The 20,450-nt window shown below is 34.1% G+C and overlaps 1 protein-coding gene across 1 annotated transcript; it reads right to left on the bottom strand.

Annotated features, from left to right (window-relative positions):
• Nucleotides 1–341: 341 nt before the first annotated feature.
• On the bottom strand, nucleotides 342–9,011 carry LOC149561084 (putative prolyl 4-hydroxylase 7). Its single transcript, XM_089827743.1, has 6 exons — nucleotides 9,003–9,011; nucleotides 5,638–5,742; nucleotides 5,351–5,408; nucleotides 1,077–1,252; nucleotides 911–971; nucleotides 342–691 (listed from the first exon to the last, which is right to left on the bottom strand). Exons 2-6 carry the CDS (start codon nucleotides 5,716–5,718, stop codon nucleotides 342–344), a joined length of 726 nt encoding a protein of 241 aa, XP_089683869.1. The 5' UTR covers nucleotides 5,719–5,742; nucleotides 9,003–9,011.
• Nucleotides 9,012–20,450: the final 11,439 nt, after the last annotated feature.

Here is a 20,450-nt window from a genome sequence, read left to right as displayed (position 1 = left end):
ACTAGTCTTTTGTGGCCTAATGGATCCAACTCCACCTCTTGTTGTTGATGTGGTCCACTCTAGTCATGCACAACCTTCTCTAAATTATTGCTCCTAATTCACATCAAGGCTTGACTGTTGAGATAAATCATTGTCAATATCTAGAAATTATTGTTGTTGATTCTCTCTCGAAATGGGCTCTTCCACATTCCTCTTGTAGTTGGGACCCTACTAAACTTAAGGCTTGAAATTTTCCAAAGGTGGAAAAAATTAGTATGTAGACTCTCACTCACCTCCCCAAATGGTGGGTGAGTTGTTTACCTATTATTGATGTGGACTAGAAGTTGTGTACTAGTTTGTTTCTAACTATCTTTCTTGACTTTGTTGTACATGTTGGAATATTTAGGAAATGAAAGATGTTGAGGCAGGGGGTAAATTTGTATCCAATTAGAATGTGGAGAGCCAATCATATAGGTGGGGTTGTCCATGCATTCCCCAACAGTAGCCCACTTAGCACAATCATCATTTTCATCAATGCATTCATCAGAAGTGCCCATTTTAATGAAGTCATATGCCTTCACATGTATCCTTTTTGTAGGAGACCACTTATCTCCTTCTATAATAGGACAGCTTCCATGCAGACTGTTTTCATCAGTTGTCCCATTTGGCAGAAGACTGAAGAACAAAATAGCATCACTTTTTCTTGGCTTCACTCTATTAAAAAAACAACATGAATTTCATTTTTCACTTATACTATAATCATCTCACTGATCATTTTACTTTTGTCTATGAATTAGAAAATAAATTATCTTGATAAAAATAAAGAATATAAGCTTCAGTTCATCTTTCACCCTTAAGATTATTAAATGTAAACATGAATGCTTAGTCAGTGTTAATTTGGAGCACAAAAAAATTTCCAAAGTATTTATACCTGAATATCCACCTTTGGCATATTCTAACCAAGAACTGTCTTTTAATTGGTTATCACTTTCCTGACTACCCAACAAAGATAATTGAATAATATTTGTAACAGCTCACTTACATTTTATGATATGGATTAACCACATAAAGTGGGTGTTTGATGCAAAGAAACTAACCTCTGAACAGGGAAAAATAGTCTCACCCCCCTTGATCACATCTGATAGATACATGAGCATTGTAGCAGTTCTATGACCACCCACCTCTTTGTTAAACTTATCATGGAAAAATTCAACATGAGGTTCATATTTCTGGCCATTTTCATAACGTAAAATTTGTATTGCCTCGCCATTCTCTAAAAACACCCATAAAAGAAATATTAACAAAAGAAACTTACAAATAAGATCTTTAATAGTATTAGAAAAATTAGGGCTTACATTTTAATGAGGTCATTTCATGATTGAAATCTTGGCTAAATAAAGTGCAAAGGTTTCATGCCCAAAATTACATTTATTAAAAAATTTGACATTATAATACCTTTTTAAATAAACTCAACTATTAAATATTTAAGCTAAGCTACCCCAACACCCCATTGCATAACTTATTCCTAAACATTTAATATGACACACTATCAACTAGATGTCAACCCTAACTCCCTTAATCTTCTATTTTTTTAAACACCTCACACCCCTTTTCCTCCCCAAAATTTGTTGGTAATAAACTGAGTGTCTAAGTGGCACATGAGTAGAGGATGGGGTGGGATGTCACATCCTTGGTGGATTTTCTGAGCACCTAGATGAAGGCACCTAAGGAAGGAAGGATGATGATTTTTAAAAAAAAAGTTCTCTTTCTTGTATTTAAACATACACTCCTTTCAAGGCAATGACCAAGTCCCCATTTTTTTATACATGTATCTAGGCTGATCTTTGAAAAAAGCTCATGACCCTAGGTCAACTTTAGAACCTCAAGCATGTGATGCAGGTGATAGTTATGGGACAATATGGTTAAGTGGATTAGGGGAAAGTCATGTCATAGTGGCCATTAGTTTAATAATTTTTATATAAAGTGTAATCCTTGGGTGGTTAGTTTGTTAGGAAATGATATTGCATGCATGATTACTTGTGAGGAATATTATATTGGGTTGAATTAGGGAGGGGGATTATTTTAATAGTGTATAATTGGGAGAGGGAATTAGTTCTATCTCCATACAAATTCTAGAGAGCCAAAAGCCTATTTCCAGATTTATTTTGTTTATGTTTTCAAAGGTATGCTTGTAATATCTTAACTATATTGTGTTAATAAAGTTGGTTATGAAGTTTTGTATTTTAATGTTCTAGTCTAAGTAAAATCAATTGATGATTCCATTAAGTCCCTTTTTAGATTATTGAAATTTTAACTTGGAACTAAAAATGTATACACACATGTAACAATAAATTTGACTCCAGGTATTGTATTTGAGCAAGATCGATTATGAAATCTAATAGAGTAATTCCTTCTATCTATAATGAAACTTTAATTGAAATTTCTCATTTAACCATTTACTTCATGGAATTCCTTTATAAGAACAACCATATTGCAATGCACTTCCTTTTTGGACTTTTCTATAATTTCAACAGTGAACATGATTCTCATACACTTATTCAATCTTATAACATGAGTACCAAGCACTATCTACTAATATGATTTCTTCTATTTTTCAACTATATCATTAAAAGGGACTATCTATTCACATGATTTCATCTATATTTCAACCATACCATTAGAATATTTCAACTTTTTTTTTCATTACATATAAATGTATATCACTAAACATTGGTACAATTTACATCTCCACAAAACTAACATCTGCCAATAGGAAAACATGTATGACAACTCTTTAAAACAAGGTGGAGATTCCTCCATTATCTTGTAATACATAAAAGACAAATTGTCTCCTTTGTAATGGATCCAAACAATGAGAAATCTCAAAGTTCCCCTATGAAGCCATGAAGCACAAAAGAAACCTGCAAATACATTTTAAACAAGAACCATGGAGGCTCACCTCCCATCCTAGGCTTCTATGAAGCCACCCACTAAGCAGGGGAAACAAGTCCAAATGGGATGTGCAGACACATCACTTGCCAATGCATAAAACCTATCACATAACACACAACGATCCCTCCCATGGCTTACACATTGATTCACCATTGGAACCATTGATCATAGGCTAAAGGTGTGCTTTCAATAAGGAGACTTTCCATATCGTTACATATCTGCAATAAATAAATTCCATGCCCTTTCAGGGCTTTCACAAATCAACAATTTCATGCCCTTGTGGGGCTTTCACAAATCTAAAAATTTCATGCCGATACTCTTTAATCTTCCTTTCTACACCATCTTTTTCCTTATCACCTCCAAAGCAAGATATGGATGAATATGACATACAATGGGGACCATACTCCAAGGTTCTCAACTATATTTCAAACCAAACTAAGCCCTTCACCATGGACTTATCTTCCCTTCCCAAAGGGTGAGTGAAGCCCTCACACCCATAATAGCACTTAACATTCAATTCCAAAACAAGGATATTCAAGAAAGAAGAAAACCAAGAAATTCACATGACGACACTACACATTTACATTGTCACAAATCCATACAAAAATCTACAATACAAAGATTCATCACAAAATGCATGATTCCAAAACATATACTCCATGCTTCCTGATTTATTTTGCAATACTAAAAGAAAGGAAAATGAACATGGTTTGAATCACCAACCTTGTTCCAAGCTAAGGCAATGCTAGTTGTAGTAGAGCTCCCTTCTCCTCTCTCCAACCCTAACTATCTCTCAACTTAGAGAGTGGGTGAACAACCCTCTAGTTTGTCCAAGTCTCTCTAATAAGGTCTTCTCACTAACTAATTTTAGCAAGAACACTAAGCCACTCCCTCTTACAAACTTGTCTCCTCTACATTTGCTATATTTGACTTAGTGGGAACATGGAAAAAGGACACATATGACAACTCAAATTTCGAATTGGTGGAATAATGCATGGGTAAATGGGCCCCCTAGGCTATCTAGGTACTCACATGGTCAAAATTGGGTCCCTAACTTGATATACTATCATATGGGTAACTTCTTTTCACCTAAAAGACATTTTGGGACCACTTAAAGACCCCTCAAAACCCTAGCCAAGTCAAATTTCGGATTTCCTTTGATTGTGATTCATCCTACCCCTTAATAAGTGGGCTTACTTACTCATTAACAAGGTAATTGGTTTTAGGGTAAATGGCCACCATGATCAAACCCCTAAATAACATGTCAATTACACATAAAGTCCACAAGTGTCAAGTTACAAATAAAGACACATTCCACATCACCATGACATGCCCCTAATGCATCTTAATGATTAAACATTTCCTCACACAAGAAAACTCACATTTATGAAGAAAAATAATTTCATAATGAGGCTTTTGAATCTTCCAAAGATTTTCCTTGGTTAAATTGTGTTTACAAGGTTTGGAACTTGTTTCCCCCAAAACTTTCCATGGTTCCACTTCCTGCACATTCAACTCGAGCATCAGTAGTCCAAGGAGGTTATATAAATAAATATCATAAATGCATATAATTTCAAACATTATGTAATCTTATTAACATAATTCAAATAAATCATTCAAAATGTTAAAATATCAGGGTCTGCATATCACAAATCATCAAAATCAAATCAACATTTGTCTGCATATCACATTAAATCATAAATCATCATAATCAAATTAACATTTATTTTCATACCACATTAAATCCTAATTCATCATTATCAAATTAACATTTATCCGCATTTAAATCATAAGCCATCATAATCAAATTAACATTTATCTACATATCTCATTAAATCATAGATCATCGAAATCATCATATTATAATCTAATTTTATCATGTCATAAAGTTGCATCCTTATGTGTTTGATCATTTCGTTTGCAATATTAGGTTCTATTTCATAAAAAAATCTATCCTTTAACCCTAACATTGTAATTGACATTTCAAGCATTTCTACAATTCAGTTTTTATTAAAGCAATTGAAATAATTTAGAACATGGAATGAAATCATTAATTATATCAATTAGGTCCTAATGTGCAGATCATTAAAATGCAGATATTACAATAACATAACCCTATAGTCTCAAAGTATATCAAAACATCAAATTGGAAGTATCATAATGTGGATATATCATATACACTATGGCAAATCTGGTGAGGCCTCACAAAGGGCCTGACCTGAACCAATTAAATTACATTCAATGAAACTAGTTAATGAATTTCTTTTTTCATAAGAAGTTGTACAAGAATTTACAATGTTATAAAAATGGAACAACTTTTTGCAATCATCATTAGAATGATATAAGTTCTTTAAAAGAATCTTTACCAATACATCATGAATTAGACTTAGGTTACTACCATTTTTCAACATGTTATTACCTTTTGGAAGAAAGGTCCAGGATGTTATTCTATCTTCAATCCTTGCAACAATGACATCCTAATAAAAATGTACAAGAAATGCCAATAAATAGCCTTTGTAGAGGAGTAATCATAAGCCAAGAAAGATCTACTTATTACATGATCTTAATCAATATAATCTATAATATGGATGTTTGGTAAAGCCCAAGTGCCTTCTTAAAATTTCATCCAACTAATTTATAATGAATAGTCTCATATTTTTCTACATTTTAAAATCAAGCTTTGATTGATGGATGAGCCCAACACACCTGAGATTTATTTAAGAACATTCTTGAGCTTGTTTGAATCTCACTAATAATACTCTTCCCTGATTCATTATTTGCCACCATTGATTTCTCTAACTTGTCTTTTGCCTAAAGCTAACATTCTCGACTGTAAGGAAATATTTAATAGTGCAAAGGTCAGCCCTTAGCCCCCTTACTAGACTACTTGACTAATGAAAAGTATAAAGTTAACCAAAACAAACCAATGTCACAATAAACAAAAACAATTAACCATCTCACATATTTTGATTCATACTAAACAAGAGGTTGCTTCTAAGTCTTTGGAATCTAGTGGGGTCTCTGGTAAGCTAGGGATTGATTCTTTGTTAATGTAGTAGTGCTTAATATTAGATTTAGTTAGTATATTTATTTTATTTAATCACACTTATAATTTTAATTCTAATTGGTCCTCCTTACATGTATGACACTTGTTCATTCAAGTAGTCACCATTTAGGAGTTTTTTAAAGTGGATTTATTCATTTCATTTTGGTAGCTCATCTTAGGTTCATGGGAGTGGACTCACAACCACTCATTGAATATTGGGTTTGCCTTTTGATTAGATCCAATTACTCTTGTCATATGCACTCTCCTCCTTTAATTATTTAATCCATGGCTGTCTTTTAGGCTCATTTCATTATTGTGCTTCTTATTATCTATTTACATCTTGAAGGTTTTTATAGAGTTTGTGTTCTTTATGGACATGGTTTAGGTCTAATTTTGTTTCCATACTTTGTAAAAGATGGGATCTTTACTTTAGTTTCTTATGTTTCTTTTGTTTCAATAATAGTTATGAAATATAATCAGAATAAATAAACTTTATACAATTAAATTCACTAAAAAATTAATCAGAGTGGGTTTAACCATGGACAAAATTATGTAGTTAAGTGAGTTCTAAGTTGATGTAGTATGAGGATGAGTGCCCTCGGCCAAAGTCCCAATGCTTTACTAGATAGATTAGTGCCAATCACTACTCATGAAACATAGATACATGAATTTGACTCAAAAACTACAAAATTAAATCATAATAGCAATATCACAAAAAAATTAGCCTCTAAATAAAGACCCCCTCTCAATTTCAAACCCCTATAGAAATAAGAGGACCTTATAGATTTATACTGTCCTACTCTACAAGGGTTTTAACAAAATAGCCAGAAATTAATTTATAAAAACAATTGAGCTGAACTAAACCCTTATTCAAAACTCTAAAATTTTCTTTTAAACACATTGACATAACAATGGCATTCCCTTTATAGTCTTAGATGATTTAACAAGACAAATGGCTATTTTATTTTGCATGAGCATTAGGTAAATGAAATTAAATCCCATTAAATTGAGTTAGTGGACATAAAGTGTTATAATGATAGGAAAGTGTAATTACCAGTATGTAGAATGACAATCCAACAATAAGGCAACTGATACTCATTCCTCCTACAATAATCTGAAGAAAGTTTTCTTTATTATTGTTCAAATCAATACACAGTAAATGTCCTTATAATAGTCTATATTTAGGACCTAACTCATACCATTAGAAGTGGTCTCCTACCAGATTTGTCCACAACAATGCACCTTCTATTATCTTTGGCACCTGCCAAGCACCACTTTCTAATTAATAAGTAAGAAAAACATATTTGATCATTGAGAGGAACTAAATAAGATATTCTTATCTTGAATTGACCATTTTTGGCACCTGATCTATAGCAATTGCAACTGATGTTCTCTGACCCAAAGAATAGCCTACAACAAAGTCCAAATTAATTATATTACATTAAAGTCCAAAAGTCTTTTGACCTCTTATGAATTCCTTTTGCCTGTAGTTTCAACTTGATATTACTTTTTATGATCTTGTTGTTTCTTTATTGTACAGGTTTGAACCCTATCCCACTTTATCTAATTAAAACAATTATATTACATCTAAAACATAAAAGAACACATTTATATCAGTAGAAATGAAAGAGAAACAATATCCTAATGTAGCTTCTCACTACTGGCCTCAAAGATTGCACTGGCATAAAATATAACACCATTGATTCCACCAATTTTTTGGCATATTGCTAGGCCAATATCAACCTGACATAGAAAATTGAATTGTTAAGTTGTAAAGGATGACTAGATAAATAATTAAGATTCAACAAATAAAATTTTATCAAGTACAGTACATATTATGAAGTTGTAAATGATGAATGGATTATTGGAAGGAACTATGGATGAGTAGATAAATTATGGAGAACCAACAAATCATTGAGTATATTGCTTACAATGATAGCAAGAGCATAGTTTCTGTGAAATAAATCAAGTATTTTTGTCTTGGGCAGATTTTCCAACTCCACCATATATTCCTATATAATATATTTAATACATTGATAACCTAATATCAGCAGCAATCAAATATTTTTTTAACATCTTCATTGGAACTTATTAGCTCCAAAGTTTTACTCAAATTTAAGCTTAAATTGAAATTGGAAGCTGACCTAGTTGATACCGATGAATGAAAAATATATATATTTCTAGAACAGATAAAGATATGCACCAGGATTTTAGTTGCTTCACATGACACATCACATTGGGTTCCCCTAAGAGCTTGTAATGCTTCTTTAAAATCTTTATCATGACCAGCCTTTGCCTGGAATGCATTGACAACAAATGTATTAGAAAGAGCACCACATTTCAAACATGTAGGGTTTTTTAAATCGGATATTGTACAGTTCTTAGATGGTTAGTTTAAAACATCTCACATTAATATGAAAATTGAGCATTGAAAATAAGACTATTTTGACTATTTAATACTTTAAATTTAGAAAATAAGTAATAAATTATGTTCTTATAGTAAAAGAATACTTTGACTTAAGAAAAAAACTACACAATATTAAAACATGACATCGTGCTTTAAAAAATAAAAAGGTATCTATAATGAAGAACTTCATTTGGACTTGCTAATTGGTTGTCACTATTAACTATAAGCTTAACTTTAAAAATTGAGCTTCACTTAGTTTTAAGAATAGTTTAATATTCTCTACTAAACAAGGCTAGCCACATGAAGGTGGAAGCTCATTCGCCCCCCCCCCCCCCCCCCCCCCACCAACATGACTCTAAATTCCCCATTAACATTTAATAATATTCATTCATTCATCCATTTTTGAAATATAACATTCAATCATTATAATCACATGATAACATTCATTAACACACAACATTCATGAATAATTCATTAACACCCAACATTCATGAATAAGTCATTAACATATAAAATTCTTTAACACGCAACATTCATTTCCTTTTGGCTTTCTTGCTACTTTTTTTTCATGAAATTTCTAAGATGAATATCAATGTCCTCGTCATCCCTCTCCTCTACTAGTTCTAACACATGTCTCCTCCTCATCTGTTGAGGAACATCATGAGGCCGCTACACCAAAGGAGGGTCCGCTACAATAACAAGTACTTCAAGAGTTAAATTCACACCATTTTATATTAGTGAATTACGAGTTTTTATTTAAGTAAAATAACCATAAATTAAAAAATTAATTTAAAAGAACAAAACATAGATTTTCTTGAACCGAATGTGTGACATGAGCTACTTGTTGATCAATCTAAACAACCTTTGGCACTCATTCATCAGCATGATATGATTGATCTATATCCTCTAAAATATACACAAAAAAGGTTACACCAAGTTCAATTAAAGCTATTAAATTTTATTAATAATTACATAATTAGTTTTAAATAGCAAATGAGCACCTCCATTGATGCAGGAGCATCTAGAGGTATAAGGGCAATCTTGTGTCACCCAAAAAAAATATATCTAGACATAGTTTCTATTTCATGTGTTTTAATTTTTGGATACCCATTTAGGTCAAATAAAGGTTCCAACTCTCATAGTTCCACTATCAGTGTTCTGGGTTAGAGTTTTTAAGCACCTTGGGATACGTGTAAATGCCAAAAAAATAGGACTATGTAATTGAGCCATAATTATGGTGAGTTAGAAGGTTTAAATTGGAGGGATGATTAAAATTTTAATTTAGAACATTCCAAAAAAAGAATCAGGTCAAAAGGTTGCACGGTTTGAAAGTTATCACAGTTTTTCAGTTTCTGAAGACTTCCTAAGAATGCTTCAAAGTTAGGTTCGAGGCACTAAATGACCTTGTATAGGCCTAAAAAATGGGGGATGAGTGAAGCTGGTCCATAGGGCTATAGAGCACTCTGAGAGCTTTTCAAAGATGTAAACAGTTTGTCAATCAGAGCTACAGTTCAAAAGTTATGCCTCCCAGAAGTTCGGCTATCATTTTTGGATTCTTCTAATTTTGCACCGACTTCTAAAGTGACTTCTAGAGCCTTCCACATGGGGGGTAGATGCCAACTAGCAATTTCTAGAATGTATTCCTAATCCTTAACCCTTTGGGTTCTATTTAAGAACATTTTTGGCATTGTAAAAGGCAGTTCATAGTGGAGTTTGAGAGAAGGTACTGGGAGAAGAAATTATCTCCAGATTTATACTATTGTAAGCACATAGGGCATGTTTTGGAGTCTATTTTCTCTGCACTATGTGTATTAACATATTTTCATAGTAAATAAAATTTTCCCTTTCCTGTTGTGTCCATTCTATACTTGGGTTGTGTATCCATCAAGTAGTATTAGAGGAGGTTTTCCTAAGTGTGTAGATAGAGCGTCGACTGTGAGGTAGTTTGGACCAGGACTGTGTGGTTATGGGTTTGAGTTAAGAAGATGCCTCCACAAAGAGAGCATGGTGGAAGGGCTAGAGCTATTAATATTGAGGAGGTTAGAGCCGTCCAAAGGTAGGTTCAAGCATTGCAGGAGGAGCTCCGTAGAGGAACAAATGTTGTCGTAGGTGACGAAAGTGAGGACAACAATGAAGAAGAAGACATTGGACCGAAAGGGGAAGTTCTAAATTAGATAGATGAGAGGCTTTTTAGGGCCATTACTAAGTTTGGAAAAATACCTACAATTGATGTGGGTGTATTTTCAAGAAATCTGAAACCAGATGAGTTGATTGACTAGATCAACGAACTGGAGGAGTACTTTGAGTATGAGGATATCAAGGATCTAGATAGAGTTAAGTTTGCAAAGGCCAAACTGAAAGACCATGCCAAAATTTGGTGGCAAGAGGTTTAATTGGAAAGAAATAGAAGAGGAAAGGAGAAGATCACAAGGTGGGATCGCATGGTGGACAAACTAAAGAAGCAATTCATTCCTATTGACTACAAGCTTGATTTGTTTAAGAAGATGCATGGGTTAAAGAAAGTAGGAAAATTAGTCTAGGAATATATGGAGGAGTTTTACTGACTTCTTATTAGAATAGGGCATGCAAAAGAAAATAAGGAGAAGGTTGCTCATTATATCAGTGGGTTGCAAGCCAGCATCAAGGAGGAATTAAGTCTGGTAAGAATGACCAGCATTGAAGAGGCATACCAGTTTTTCCTACGAGTTGAAGAGAAGCTAAGTAAAAGGTTTGAAGGGACACAAAGAGGGCAAGGTCAAGGAGGAAGGGGTAGTGGTAGGTCATCTAGAGGCTGAAATGAGACCCAAAAGAAAAATGAAGATGTGGGTACTAGCAGGAACTAGAGGAACGAGGATTTCAACTTCTCCCATGATCAAAACTTTGGAGATCAGAGAGGAAGAGGTAGAGGACATGGACAAGGTTCAGGAAGAGGAGGCTTCTGTGGTACCTATTTCTATTTCAATAAACAAGGTCATCGTGCCTTTGAATGTCCTCAACAACAAGGAAGGACAGATAGGAGAGCTGAGGGCCAAGCTAGGGTTGCTCATGTGGATGAGGATGCATAGTCATCACATTCAGAGGATGTAGAAAGAGGAGGCTTTAGTAAATGGAAGGGTCCTACTGAGTGGTGAGATTGAACCAGGACAAAGGAGGAGTCTATTTCGTACCAGGTGCAAGTGTGAGGATAAATGTTGTGATGTGATCATTGATGGTGGTAGCACTGACAACTTGGTGTCAAAAGAGATGGTCTCTAAGTTAAAGCTCAAGAGGGAGAAACACTCCCAGTCCTATCGGATTGCTTGGGTGAAGGATGATCATAAGGTCTTGGTATGTGAACAATGTTTAGTGAAGTTCAAAATTGGGAGTTACCATGATGAAGTTCTCTGTGATATTATTCCGATGGATGTCTACCATCTATTATTGGGAAGACCGTGGCAATTTGACAGACATGCAATACATGATGGTCATGGAAACACATACTCTCTGACAAAGGATGGAGTTCACCACAAACTTAAGCCCATGATAAGGGAAGGTGAAAAGGTATGCAACAGTGCTAAGATCTGTCTTGTTGATGGAAGAAAGTTTTTAGATGGCATGAAACATCAGCGTATGTGTTATTCTTTGATTCCTAGAAAAGATAAGGAAGGTAGTAGTGAAATAACACTTGAAGTTTTAGATTTATTAAGTGAGTTTGGAGATATCATCTCTGATAATGTTCTAGAAGGATTGCCACCAGTAAGGAAAATTAGTCATCAGATAGATTTAATTCCTAGAGCTAGTTTTCCTAATAAGGCTGCTCATAGGATGACTCCTACTGAAACTGAGGAGCTAAACAAATAGGTTCAGGAGCTATTGAGGAAGGGTTTGATTCGAGAGAGCCTGAGTCCATGTGCAGTACCTATAGTACTGGTAGCAAAGAAGGATGGAGATTGGAGAATGTGTACAGACTCTCAAGCTATAAATATGATAACCATCAAGTATCGATTTCCTTTGCCAAGAATGGATGATCTTATGGAATGCTTGAGTGGAGCTCAGTACTTCACAAAGATAGATCTCAAGAGTGGCTATCACTAGATATGGATATGAGAAGGAGATGATTGGAAAACTACCTTCAAGACTAAGGAGGTTCTTTATGAGTGGCTAGTCATGCCCTTTTGATTGACGAATGCCCCAAGCACCTTCATGTAGCTTATGAATGAGGTACTTAAGAAGTTCTTGGGAAAATTTGTTATTGTCTATTTGGATGATATTTTAATTTTCAGCAAGACTTTGGAAGAACATTTATTGCATATTCATAGTGTCCTTGAAAGGTTGAGGGAAGAGAAACTATTAATTAATCTAAAGAAGTGTAGCTTTGCTAAAAAAGAGTTAGTCTACTTGGGGTTTGCTCTATCACCTGAAGGTCTCAAAATGGATCCAGAGAAGGTAAAAACCATCTTGGAATGGCCTACTCCAAGGTCTACTACTGAGGTAAGATCATTTCATGGTTTGGTTAGTTTTTACAAGAAGTTCATTAAGAATTTCAGTGGCATATGTGCACCCTTGACTGATGCAATAAGAGGTGATAGAAAAGAGTTCAAATGGACTACAACAGCTGCAAGAAGTTTTGAATTTCTGAAGAAGAAGGTGATAGAAAAACCTATGTTGGGACTTCCTGATTTTAGTAAGGTGTTCTAGGTGGATTGTGATGCTAGTGGTAGTGCTATTGGGGCTGTGTTGAGCCAAGAAGGTAAGCCTATTGCATATTTTAGTGAAAAATTGAATGATGCGAAGAAGAAGTATTATGTTTATGATCAAGAGTTCTATGCAATAGTTCAAGCCTTAAAGAAATGGAGGCATTATTAATTGCCAAAGGAATTTGTTTTATATACTGATCACCAGGCATTATAGTACCTGGCTAGCCAAGGTAAATTGAACTAGAGGCATATGAAGTGGGTAGAGTTCTTGCAGAGCTATACATTTGTGTTGAAGCATAGAAGTGGAAAGTCTAATAGGGTTACAAATGCATTGAGTAGGAGGCAGTTGTTGCTTACAGTAATGCAAGTTGAAGTAGTTGGGTTTGATGAACTCAAGAATTTGTACCCTAAGGATCCTAATTTTGTTGAAGTGTGGAAAGCTTGTAAAGAACCTGTTGCTGTAGACAGAACCAAGTGGTTAGACTATTTGATTCAGGATGGTATGTTGTTCAAGGGCAGTCAATTGTGCATTCCAAGGAGTTCCATGAGGGAAAATTTGATTAAGGAGAAACACAGTGGAGGGATGATAGGACATTTTGGTTGAGATAAGACCATTGCCATTCTTAGAGAACATTATTTTTGGCCTCAAATTTCACAGGATGTGAAGAAGTTTGTACAAAGTTGTTAGGTTTATCAAGTGGCCAAGGGATTTAGTCACAATACTAGACTATATCAGCCATTACCTGTTCCATCAAAGCCATGGGAGGACATAAGTATGGATTTTTTTCTTGGATTGCTGAGGACAAAAAGGGGTAATGACTCAATATTTGTGGTGGATAGGTTCTCCAAAATGGCACATTTCATTCCATGCCAGAAAACTCATGATGTCGTCCATATTGCAGACTTGTTTTTTTGAGAGGTGGTGAGATTACATGGTCTCCCAAGGAGTATAGTTTTTGATAAAGATACTAAATTTGTGGGGTATTTCTGGAGAATATTGTGGAAGAAGTTGAGAATAGACTTGAAATTCAGTTCCACACATCAGCCGTAGACTGACGGCCAAACAGAAGTGGTAAACAGAAGTCTGGGCAATTTGCTGAGATATTTAGTTGGGGATAAGCCCAAGGGATGAGATTTGATTCTACCACAAGCAGAATTTTCTTACAATAAATCTATAAATAGGAGTACTGGTAGATCACCATTCCAAATTGTATATGGAAGTAGCCCAAGGACTACACCAGAATTGAGGAAGATAGAGCTAGGGGAGAGGATAAGTGGTGAAGCAGAAGAATTTGCTAAACATATCAAGCATCTACATGAGGAGGTCTAGGTACACATTACCAAGATGAACCAAAAGTATAAGGGTAGGGCTGATCAAAGGAGAAGACACAAGGAGTTTCAAGTAGGGGATCTAGTCATGGTACACTTGAGAAAGGAAAGATTTCTAGTAGGTACTTACAACAAGCTAAAGATGTAAAAATTTGGCCCCTGCAAATTTTTGAAGAAACATGACTTAGGAAATGCATATGAAGTGGAGTTGCCAAATGGAATTCACATTTCTCCTATCTTCAACATTGCAAACTTAATAGAGTATCATGATGATGGTGCAGATGAGGGGTTGATGTTGGAGCCATGTCCAATTCCTACTTCTAAGAAGGAGGAGATAGAAGAGTTCTAGATAGTCGTGTGGGTAGGAGTACCAGAAATAGGAGGTATGAAGAGTACCTGGTTAAGTGGAAAGGATGGCCGATAGAGGATTCAACTTGTATATCAGCAGCTGAGGTATCCCATTTGGGATTTCCTCTACCATCCATAAAGTGACAGGGTCACTTTTTAATCTACCCTGGGTGTCTGATGCAGGAGCATCCAGAGATATAAGGGAAATCCCGTGTCACCCAAAAAAAATATATCTAGAAATAGTTTTTATTTCATTTGTTTTTATTTTTGGATACACATTTGGGTCAAATAAAAGTTCCAACTCTCACAGTTCCACTATCAGTGTTCTGGGTTAGAGTTTTTAAGCACCTTGGGAAATGTGTAAATACAAAAAAAAAAAGGACTATATAATTAAGCCATAATTATGGTGAGTTAGAAGGATTAAATTGGAGGTATTATTAAAATAGTAATTTAGAACATTCCAAAAAAAGAATTAGGTCAAAAGGCTACACAGTTTGAAAGTTATTGCAGTTTTTTGGTTTCTGGAGACCTCCTAAGAATGCTTCAAAGTCAGGTTCAAGGCACTAAATGACCTTGTACAGGCCTAAAAAATGGGGGACAAGTGAATTTATTCCATAGGACTATAGAGCACTCTGAGAGCTTTTCAAAAATGTAAATGATTCATCAATCTGAGCTACAGTTCAAAAGTTATGCCTCCCGAAAGTTCGGCTACCATTTCTGGATTCTTCTAATTTTGTACCGACTTCTAACGCGAGTTCTAGAGCCTTCCATTTGGGTGGTGGATGCCAACTAGCACTTTCTAGAATGTATTTCTAATCCTCAACCCTTTGGGGTCTATTTAAGAACATCTCTGACATTGTAAAAGGTAGTTCAGAGTGGAGTTTGAGAGAAGGTACTCGGAGAAGAAATTATCTCCAGATTTATACTATTGTAAGCCCATAGGGCATGTTTTGGAGTCTGTTTACTCTGCACTAAGTGTATTAGCATATTTTCATAGTTTAAAAAGTTTCCCTTTCCTGTTGTGTCCATTATGTACTTGGATTGTGTATCCATCATCCATGGACAGTATGAGTGACATCAAGGGCTTCATGATGTGGCTTATGATCTATGTGATGATTAATAGGCTACATTGCAATGTCATGCACATTATTATAAAATAGATTGTTTCTCAAGTATTCAATTTCTAATATATTTTTTGGCATATTTACCTATGCACATGATGGAGGAGACTGTTCAGTTGGGGCAATGGAAGCTTGCCATAGGTGTTCAGCTATGGCTACATAGCCTTGATTGAAGGCAATTCTTTTGTATTCTTCCATGGCCTCCAGATTAAAATCCGCACCCTGCATTTTATTTACATTTTTTATTAATTAACAAAATTATTTTCATTTTATAAATATTTTTTCTCTGCAATTCATTTATTGCTACTTACAACTCGTGCTTTGACTTAAGAATATCCCCCAGCACCAAGTTTGTGTTACCCAACCTTTTCTAGCCTAGCCTTTGTTGCCTTTGATGTGTCCTGCAACCCATGAAAAGTTTGAAATATGTTAGATGATATAGATATAAAGATCAATACTAATTAGTGCATTATTACATTAATGTACTAGTAGTTAATACTATTTCATACCTTCTCACGCTTGTTGGTGTAGTTTCTCTTTGATCATCCGCCCCTTTCTCCTAAAATGAACTCATTCCATTCCCTCACTGTAATAAATAGAGGATGCTCATACATTGGGTTTAGGAAAAGACTCTTTCTATATGAGTCTCTCACAACCTTAAGATGTTTGCAAGCTTTTTGTAACATTTTCTTTAATCAAAAATATTATTACCAAACTTATGCTCTAAATCTTTGATGAGCTGATCTTTTAATTTTTGATGTTGAAATTTCCACCTTTTAAGAAAAAACACAAAATTGTTAGATATAGCTAGTAAAATAAAAGACCCAAATGAAAGGAAAATTTTTGCACCAATTAATGATATGAAAAAAAAATTAGTGGGATAAAATTAGTTCACTTATGATGTTCCACCTTGTACGTATGGTGGGCCCGAATATTTATAGTTTGAGGTCATAAAGCTTCCTATAAAATGTATCATTTCCTACAAAAAAATGTGATGGGATAATCAATCCAAAGCTTCTTATGAATAGGTAAATGCATATTACAATATAAAAAATAATTATTTAAAGTACTTGGAATCTTAGGATATTTTAAAGACATCAATTCATCATTGTTAATCCACAATGACATCTTCATAGTTCCCATGCTAGAAACATGGGTAGCTCTAGGAAATGATGGTGAATTATACCCAATACTTTGACTATGATCTATCTCTGGCATAGTAGATGGTGCATCTCCTACCACAAAAAAAAAAAAATCCACTATGTGATGCACCCAAGATAAAGTTACAAATTATCAACCCATAATTAACACAAAACCAAAGATAGAAAAACAAGGATTTACTAGCTAGATGTCCCCTTGTTGCTGACATTGTAGTCAACAATCTTGTATGGACATCCGTCGACCTCCTAGGAGTCTCCTACACTTGATGACCTAAACAATACATTGTTAGCAAAGACATTCTAAAATAATAAAAGTAAGAGTTAACTTAAGAAGTTTTTGAATGTTCAAAATAAAAAATTCCTTGTAATTTGTCAACTAAAAGATTATTTTAGTAGTAGCAGTCAGAGCTATGCTACTAGCACCCTCACCGGGTTGTCCTTGACCAAGTTCTAGATTAGTTGCCAAAAAATCCTAAAATAAAAACACATATTACATATTTTACTTCAGAACATAAAACATTATAAATATAAATCTTTATTGAACTTTTTTTATAAGTAAAGATTCATTACTGCTTACTTTATAATGACGAGCTTGCGCTCTCAAATTAGATAGCCTCTTCATCATCTACTTAGACAAAATATTTGCTTCTTCCAAAGTTCTCATTATTTCTAAATTAATTTTTAAATTTCTTTTCTTAAACATTATTGTTACATTGTGAGTCTCTGCAATATCGTCATCAGAAGGGGTAGCTAGTGGCTCTGTAGTTACTGCAGATGCTTTTCCCTTATTTTGAACATCAGATTGTGAGAGGAGTATCAGTAAAACTATCATAGAATCTCAAAAATTGTAAATAAAATAATTCAATAATATAACATTTTTCAACTATCTAATTTGTACAATTTCAATAAGGTTTACACTTTCTGAAGAATGGGTGGGAGCAGCATCCTCATGGCCTCTATCATTTGTTGAATCCATATCGTCCTATCACAAAGATTAAAAATAAAAACTTTAGCTAACTGAAAGCAATAGACAGCAAAAAAAACTTATTAACAAAATGGTATATAATACTTACAACCCTCATGATAGTAACTTTGTTTGTATCTATGCAATTTAAATGGTAATCTATTAGCAGTTATTCCCCTACACTTATTGATTTTATTGCACAAACAAAAACTTCATTCCCCTCACACGCCTCAAATATGCACTTGGGTTGCTTACTAGTTGAGGAAGGTTTCATACTATTTATAAAACCTGCAATATTACATGTTGCTTTTGGTCTCCCATCAATGTACATAGAAAATATTTTACTTTGATCATTTTCTTTCCATTGTATATAATTAGTTGATAGTGCATACCTATGCATACTTTTTTTATATCAAACAATCCACATCCAATCATTGTAATTGTATCATGGACCGACATACTTTAACAATTCGACAACTTTTTTGTAACATACCTTTATCCCATCAATGGAAAATAGGCCTAAACCATGTAATGAGGATGGAGCAATGCGATATATCCTCTCATTAACACAAAAATCTGTGTTAATTGGAGGTAGCTCATTGGGTACCCATTCTTTCTCAATGTGTGTGTATCAAAAGGGCACCTTGATGTCACCTTTGGTCTCATCATCATAAGAACATGAAGCCCCATTAGCAAGGAAAAATTACATGCATTTATCAATTTTTTTTTAATCTTTTGACCTCTAGTTGATCTCCCTATTTTAGACGTACCACATGTAGAGCTTTCATCTACCATTTCCTCATTTAATGTAGATAGATCTAAGAAGTACCTATTTAGTGGCACCTGCAATCCATCAAATGGAAATTTAATAATATTTAAATAATATATATAGAATAATCAAGTCATGACTCATACGTGCAATTCTTCCTTGTCTATATGTGAGAGATATAAAATGTAGTAAGTTGAAAGTGATTATACAATTATATTTCTATACGGACCTTCTTTGTCTATATATAAATTATATGATTACATAATATGTCTATTTATAACACACATGGTCAATGATAAATAAGAAACATATGTGGTCAATGATAAACAAGAAGAATATAAGAAAATAATGTCTATTTATTGACTTATACCTATTGATCCATGTCACTGTGCATGATCCAAGCCAAAGGGGTGATGATGTCTGTAGTCAATTGACTATTTGCAAAAAGGGTGATAATCAGAAATAATATAAACAATGGTAATTATAAATAACATATGTTGTAATCATTAAAATTGAACACAATAAATATGTAATCATATTTCCTACATATGTTAATCATTTATCTTAAGTTAGCTAAAAATTACATGATACACATATACTACAAATAACTTAGAAGACAACATGAACAATATGCAACATTTAAACATAAAAAATTTTAACTTATATATGGAATGCAAGATCATCAATAGAAGGGGTGATGATGTCTGTAGTCATTGATTATCTTCTTCTTCATCATCCTCATCATCATCATCATCATCATTATTATAATCATCATCGTCGCCATCATCGCCATCATCATCACCATCATCATCGCCATCATCATCGCCATCATCACCATCATCATCACCATCACCATCATCACCATCACCATCACCATCATCATCATCATCATCACTATCATCGTCATCACCATCATCTTGATCTTCATCATTTGCTTCCTCATCATCTTCAATATCTTCTTCTTCCATAACATTATACTTTATCAGCCTTCCTCTTAGATCATGTCTACCAAAAAAATGAACATCTCAATTTATGTGAAACCTTTGAGTAAAAAACTTTCTCACTTTGGCTTGGAAGAACATGGGGGTCATCTCCAATTGGCTTAAACGACCTTGTATTAATCATTGTAAATCTATTATCATGTTGAATAGCCATTCTATCAAGATCATTTTGATTTAGTCGTAACCTGTACCATTTGACAATGAATAGAACTACTTTGAAGGAGCTAAAGTCGCACTCAATTATATCATCCAAGATGCCATAGTATTGATTTTGAGATTTTTGAGGATGTATATCGTTTCTAGATGATATATTGGTGACCTCAAAAACTGCAGTTATCCCGGAATCACAAGTTTTCTTTGTGTCATCCAACTTTTTTATGTGAAATTTCTTGCCATGATAGTAAATAGCTTTGTGGTGCTTGACCTACAATTTTTGATCTGTGTGTAAATTATTTATATTGTGAGTTGATACAAAACATACGTCGAGTTATGATCATTAATAAATTTCTACATACCTCTCCACCTCTTAAACACTTTACTAGATCAACTACGATTGGCGTAACATTGAAATCTCCATTATGATGAGCTTTTGTAACCAATGAAGCAACACCTTCCCATGTTAATGAGAAACCATTTTGTTGACATTGTTCAATCCATACCATCATCCAATCAAGATTGTTCACAATATACAAATGTAT

Source organism: Cupressus sempervirens, chromosome 4 (genome assembly GCF_028749045.1).
Source record: "Cupressus sempervirens isolate cs-2001-9-10 chromosome 4, ASM2874904v1, whole genome shotgun sequence".
In the NCBI taxonomy this organism is placed as follows: domain Eukaryota; kingdom Viridiplantae; phylum Streptophyta; class Pinopsida; order Cupressales; family Cupressaceae; genus Cupressus; species Cupressus sempervirens.
This window is presented reverse-complemented; position numbering and strand designations above follow the sequence as displayed.

Excerpts from the sequence above, each read along its gene's own strand:
- LOC149561084 (XM_089827743.1), bottom strand. The coding sequence starts at position 5,718 with ATGGTGGCAAATAATGAATCAGGGAAGAGTATTATTAGTGAGATTCAA. Across the intron at positions 1,253-5,350 it reads CTGGACCTTTCTTCCAAAAG|AGAATGGCGAGGCAATACAA; the intron begins GTAATAACATGT and ends GGGTGTTTTTAG. Across the intron at positions 692-910 it reads TGCCAAAGGTGGATATTCAG|TGAAGCCAAGAAAAAGTGAT; the intron begins GTATAAATACTT and ends TTTTTAATAGAG.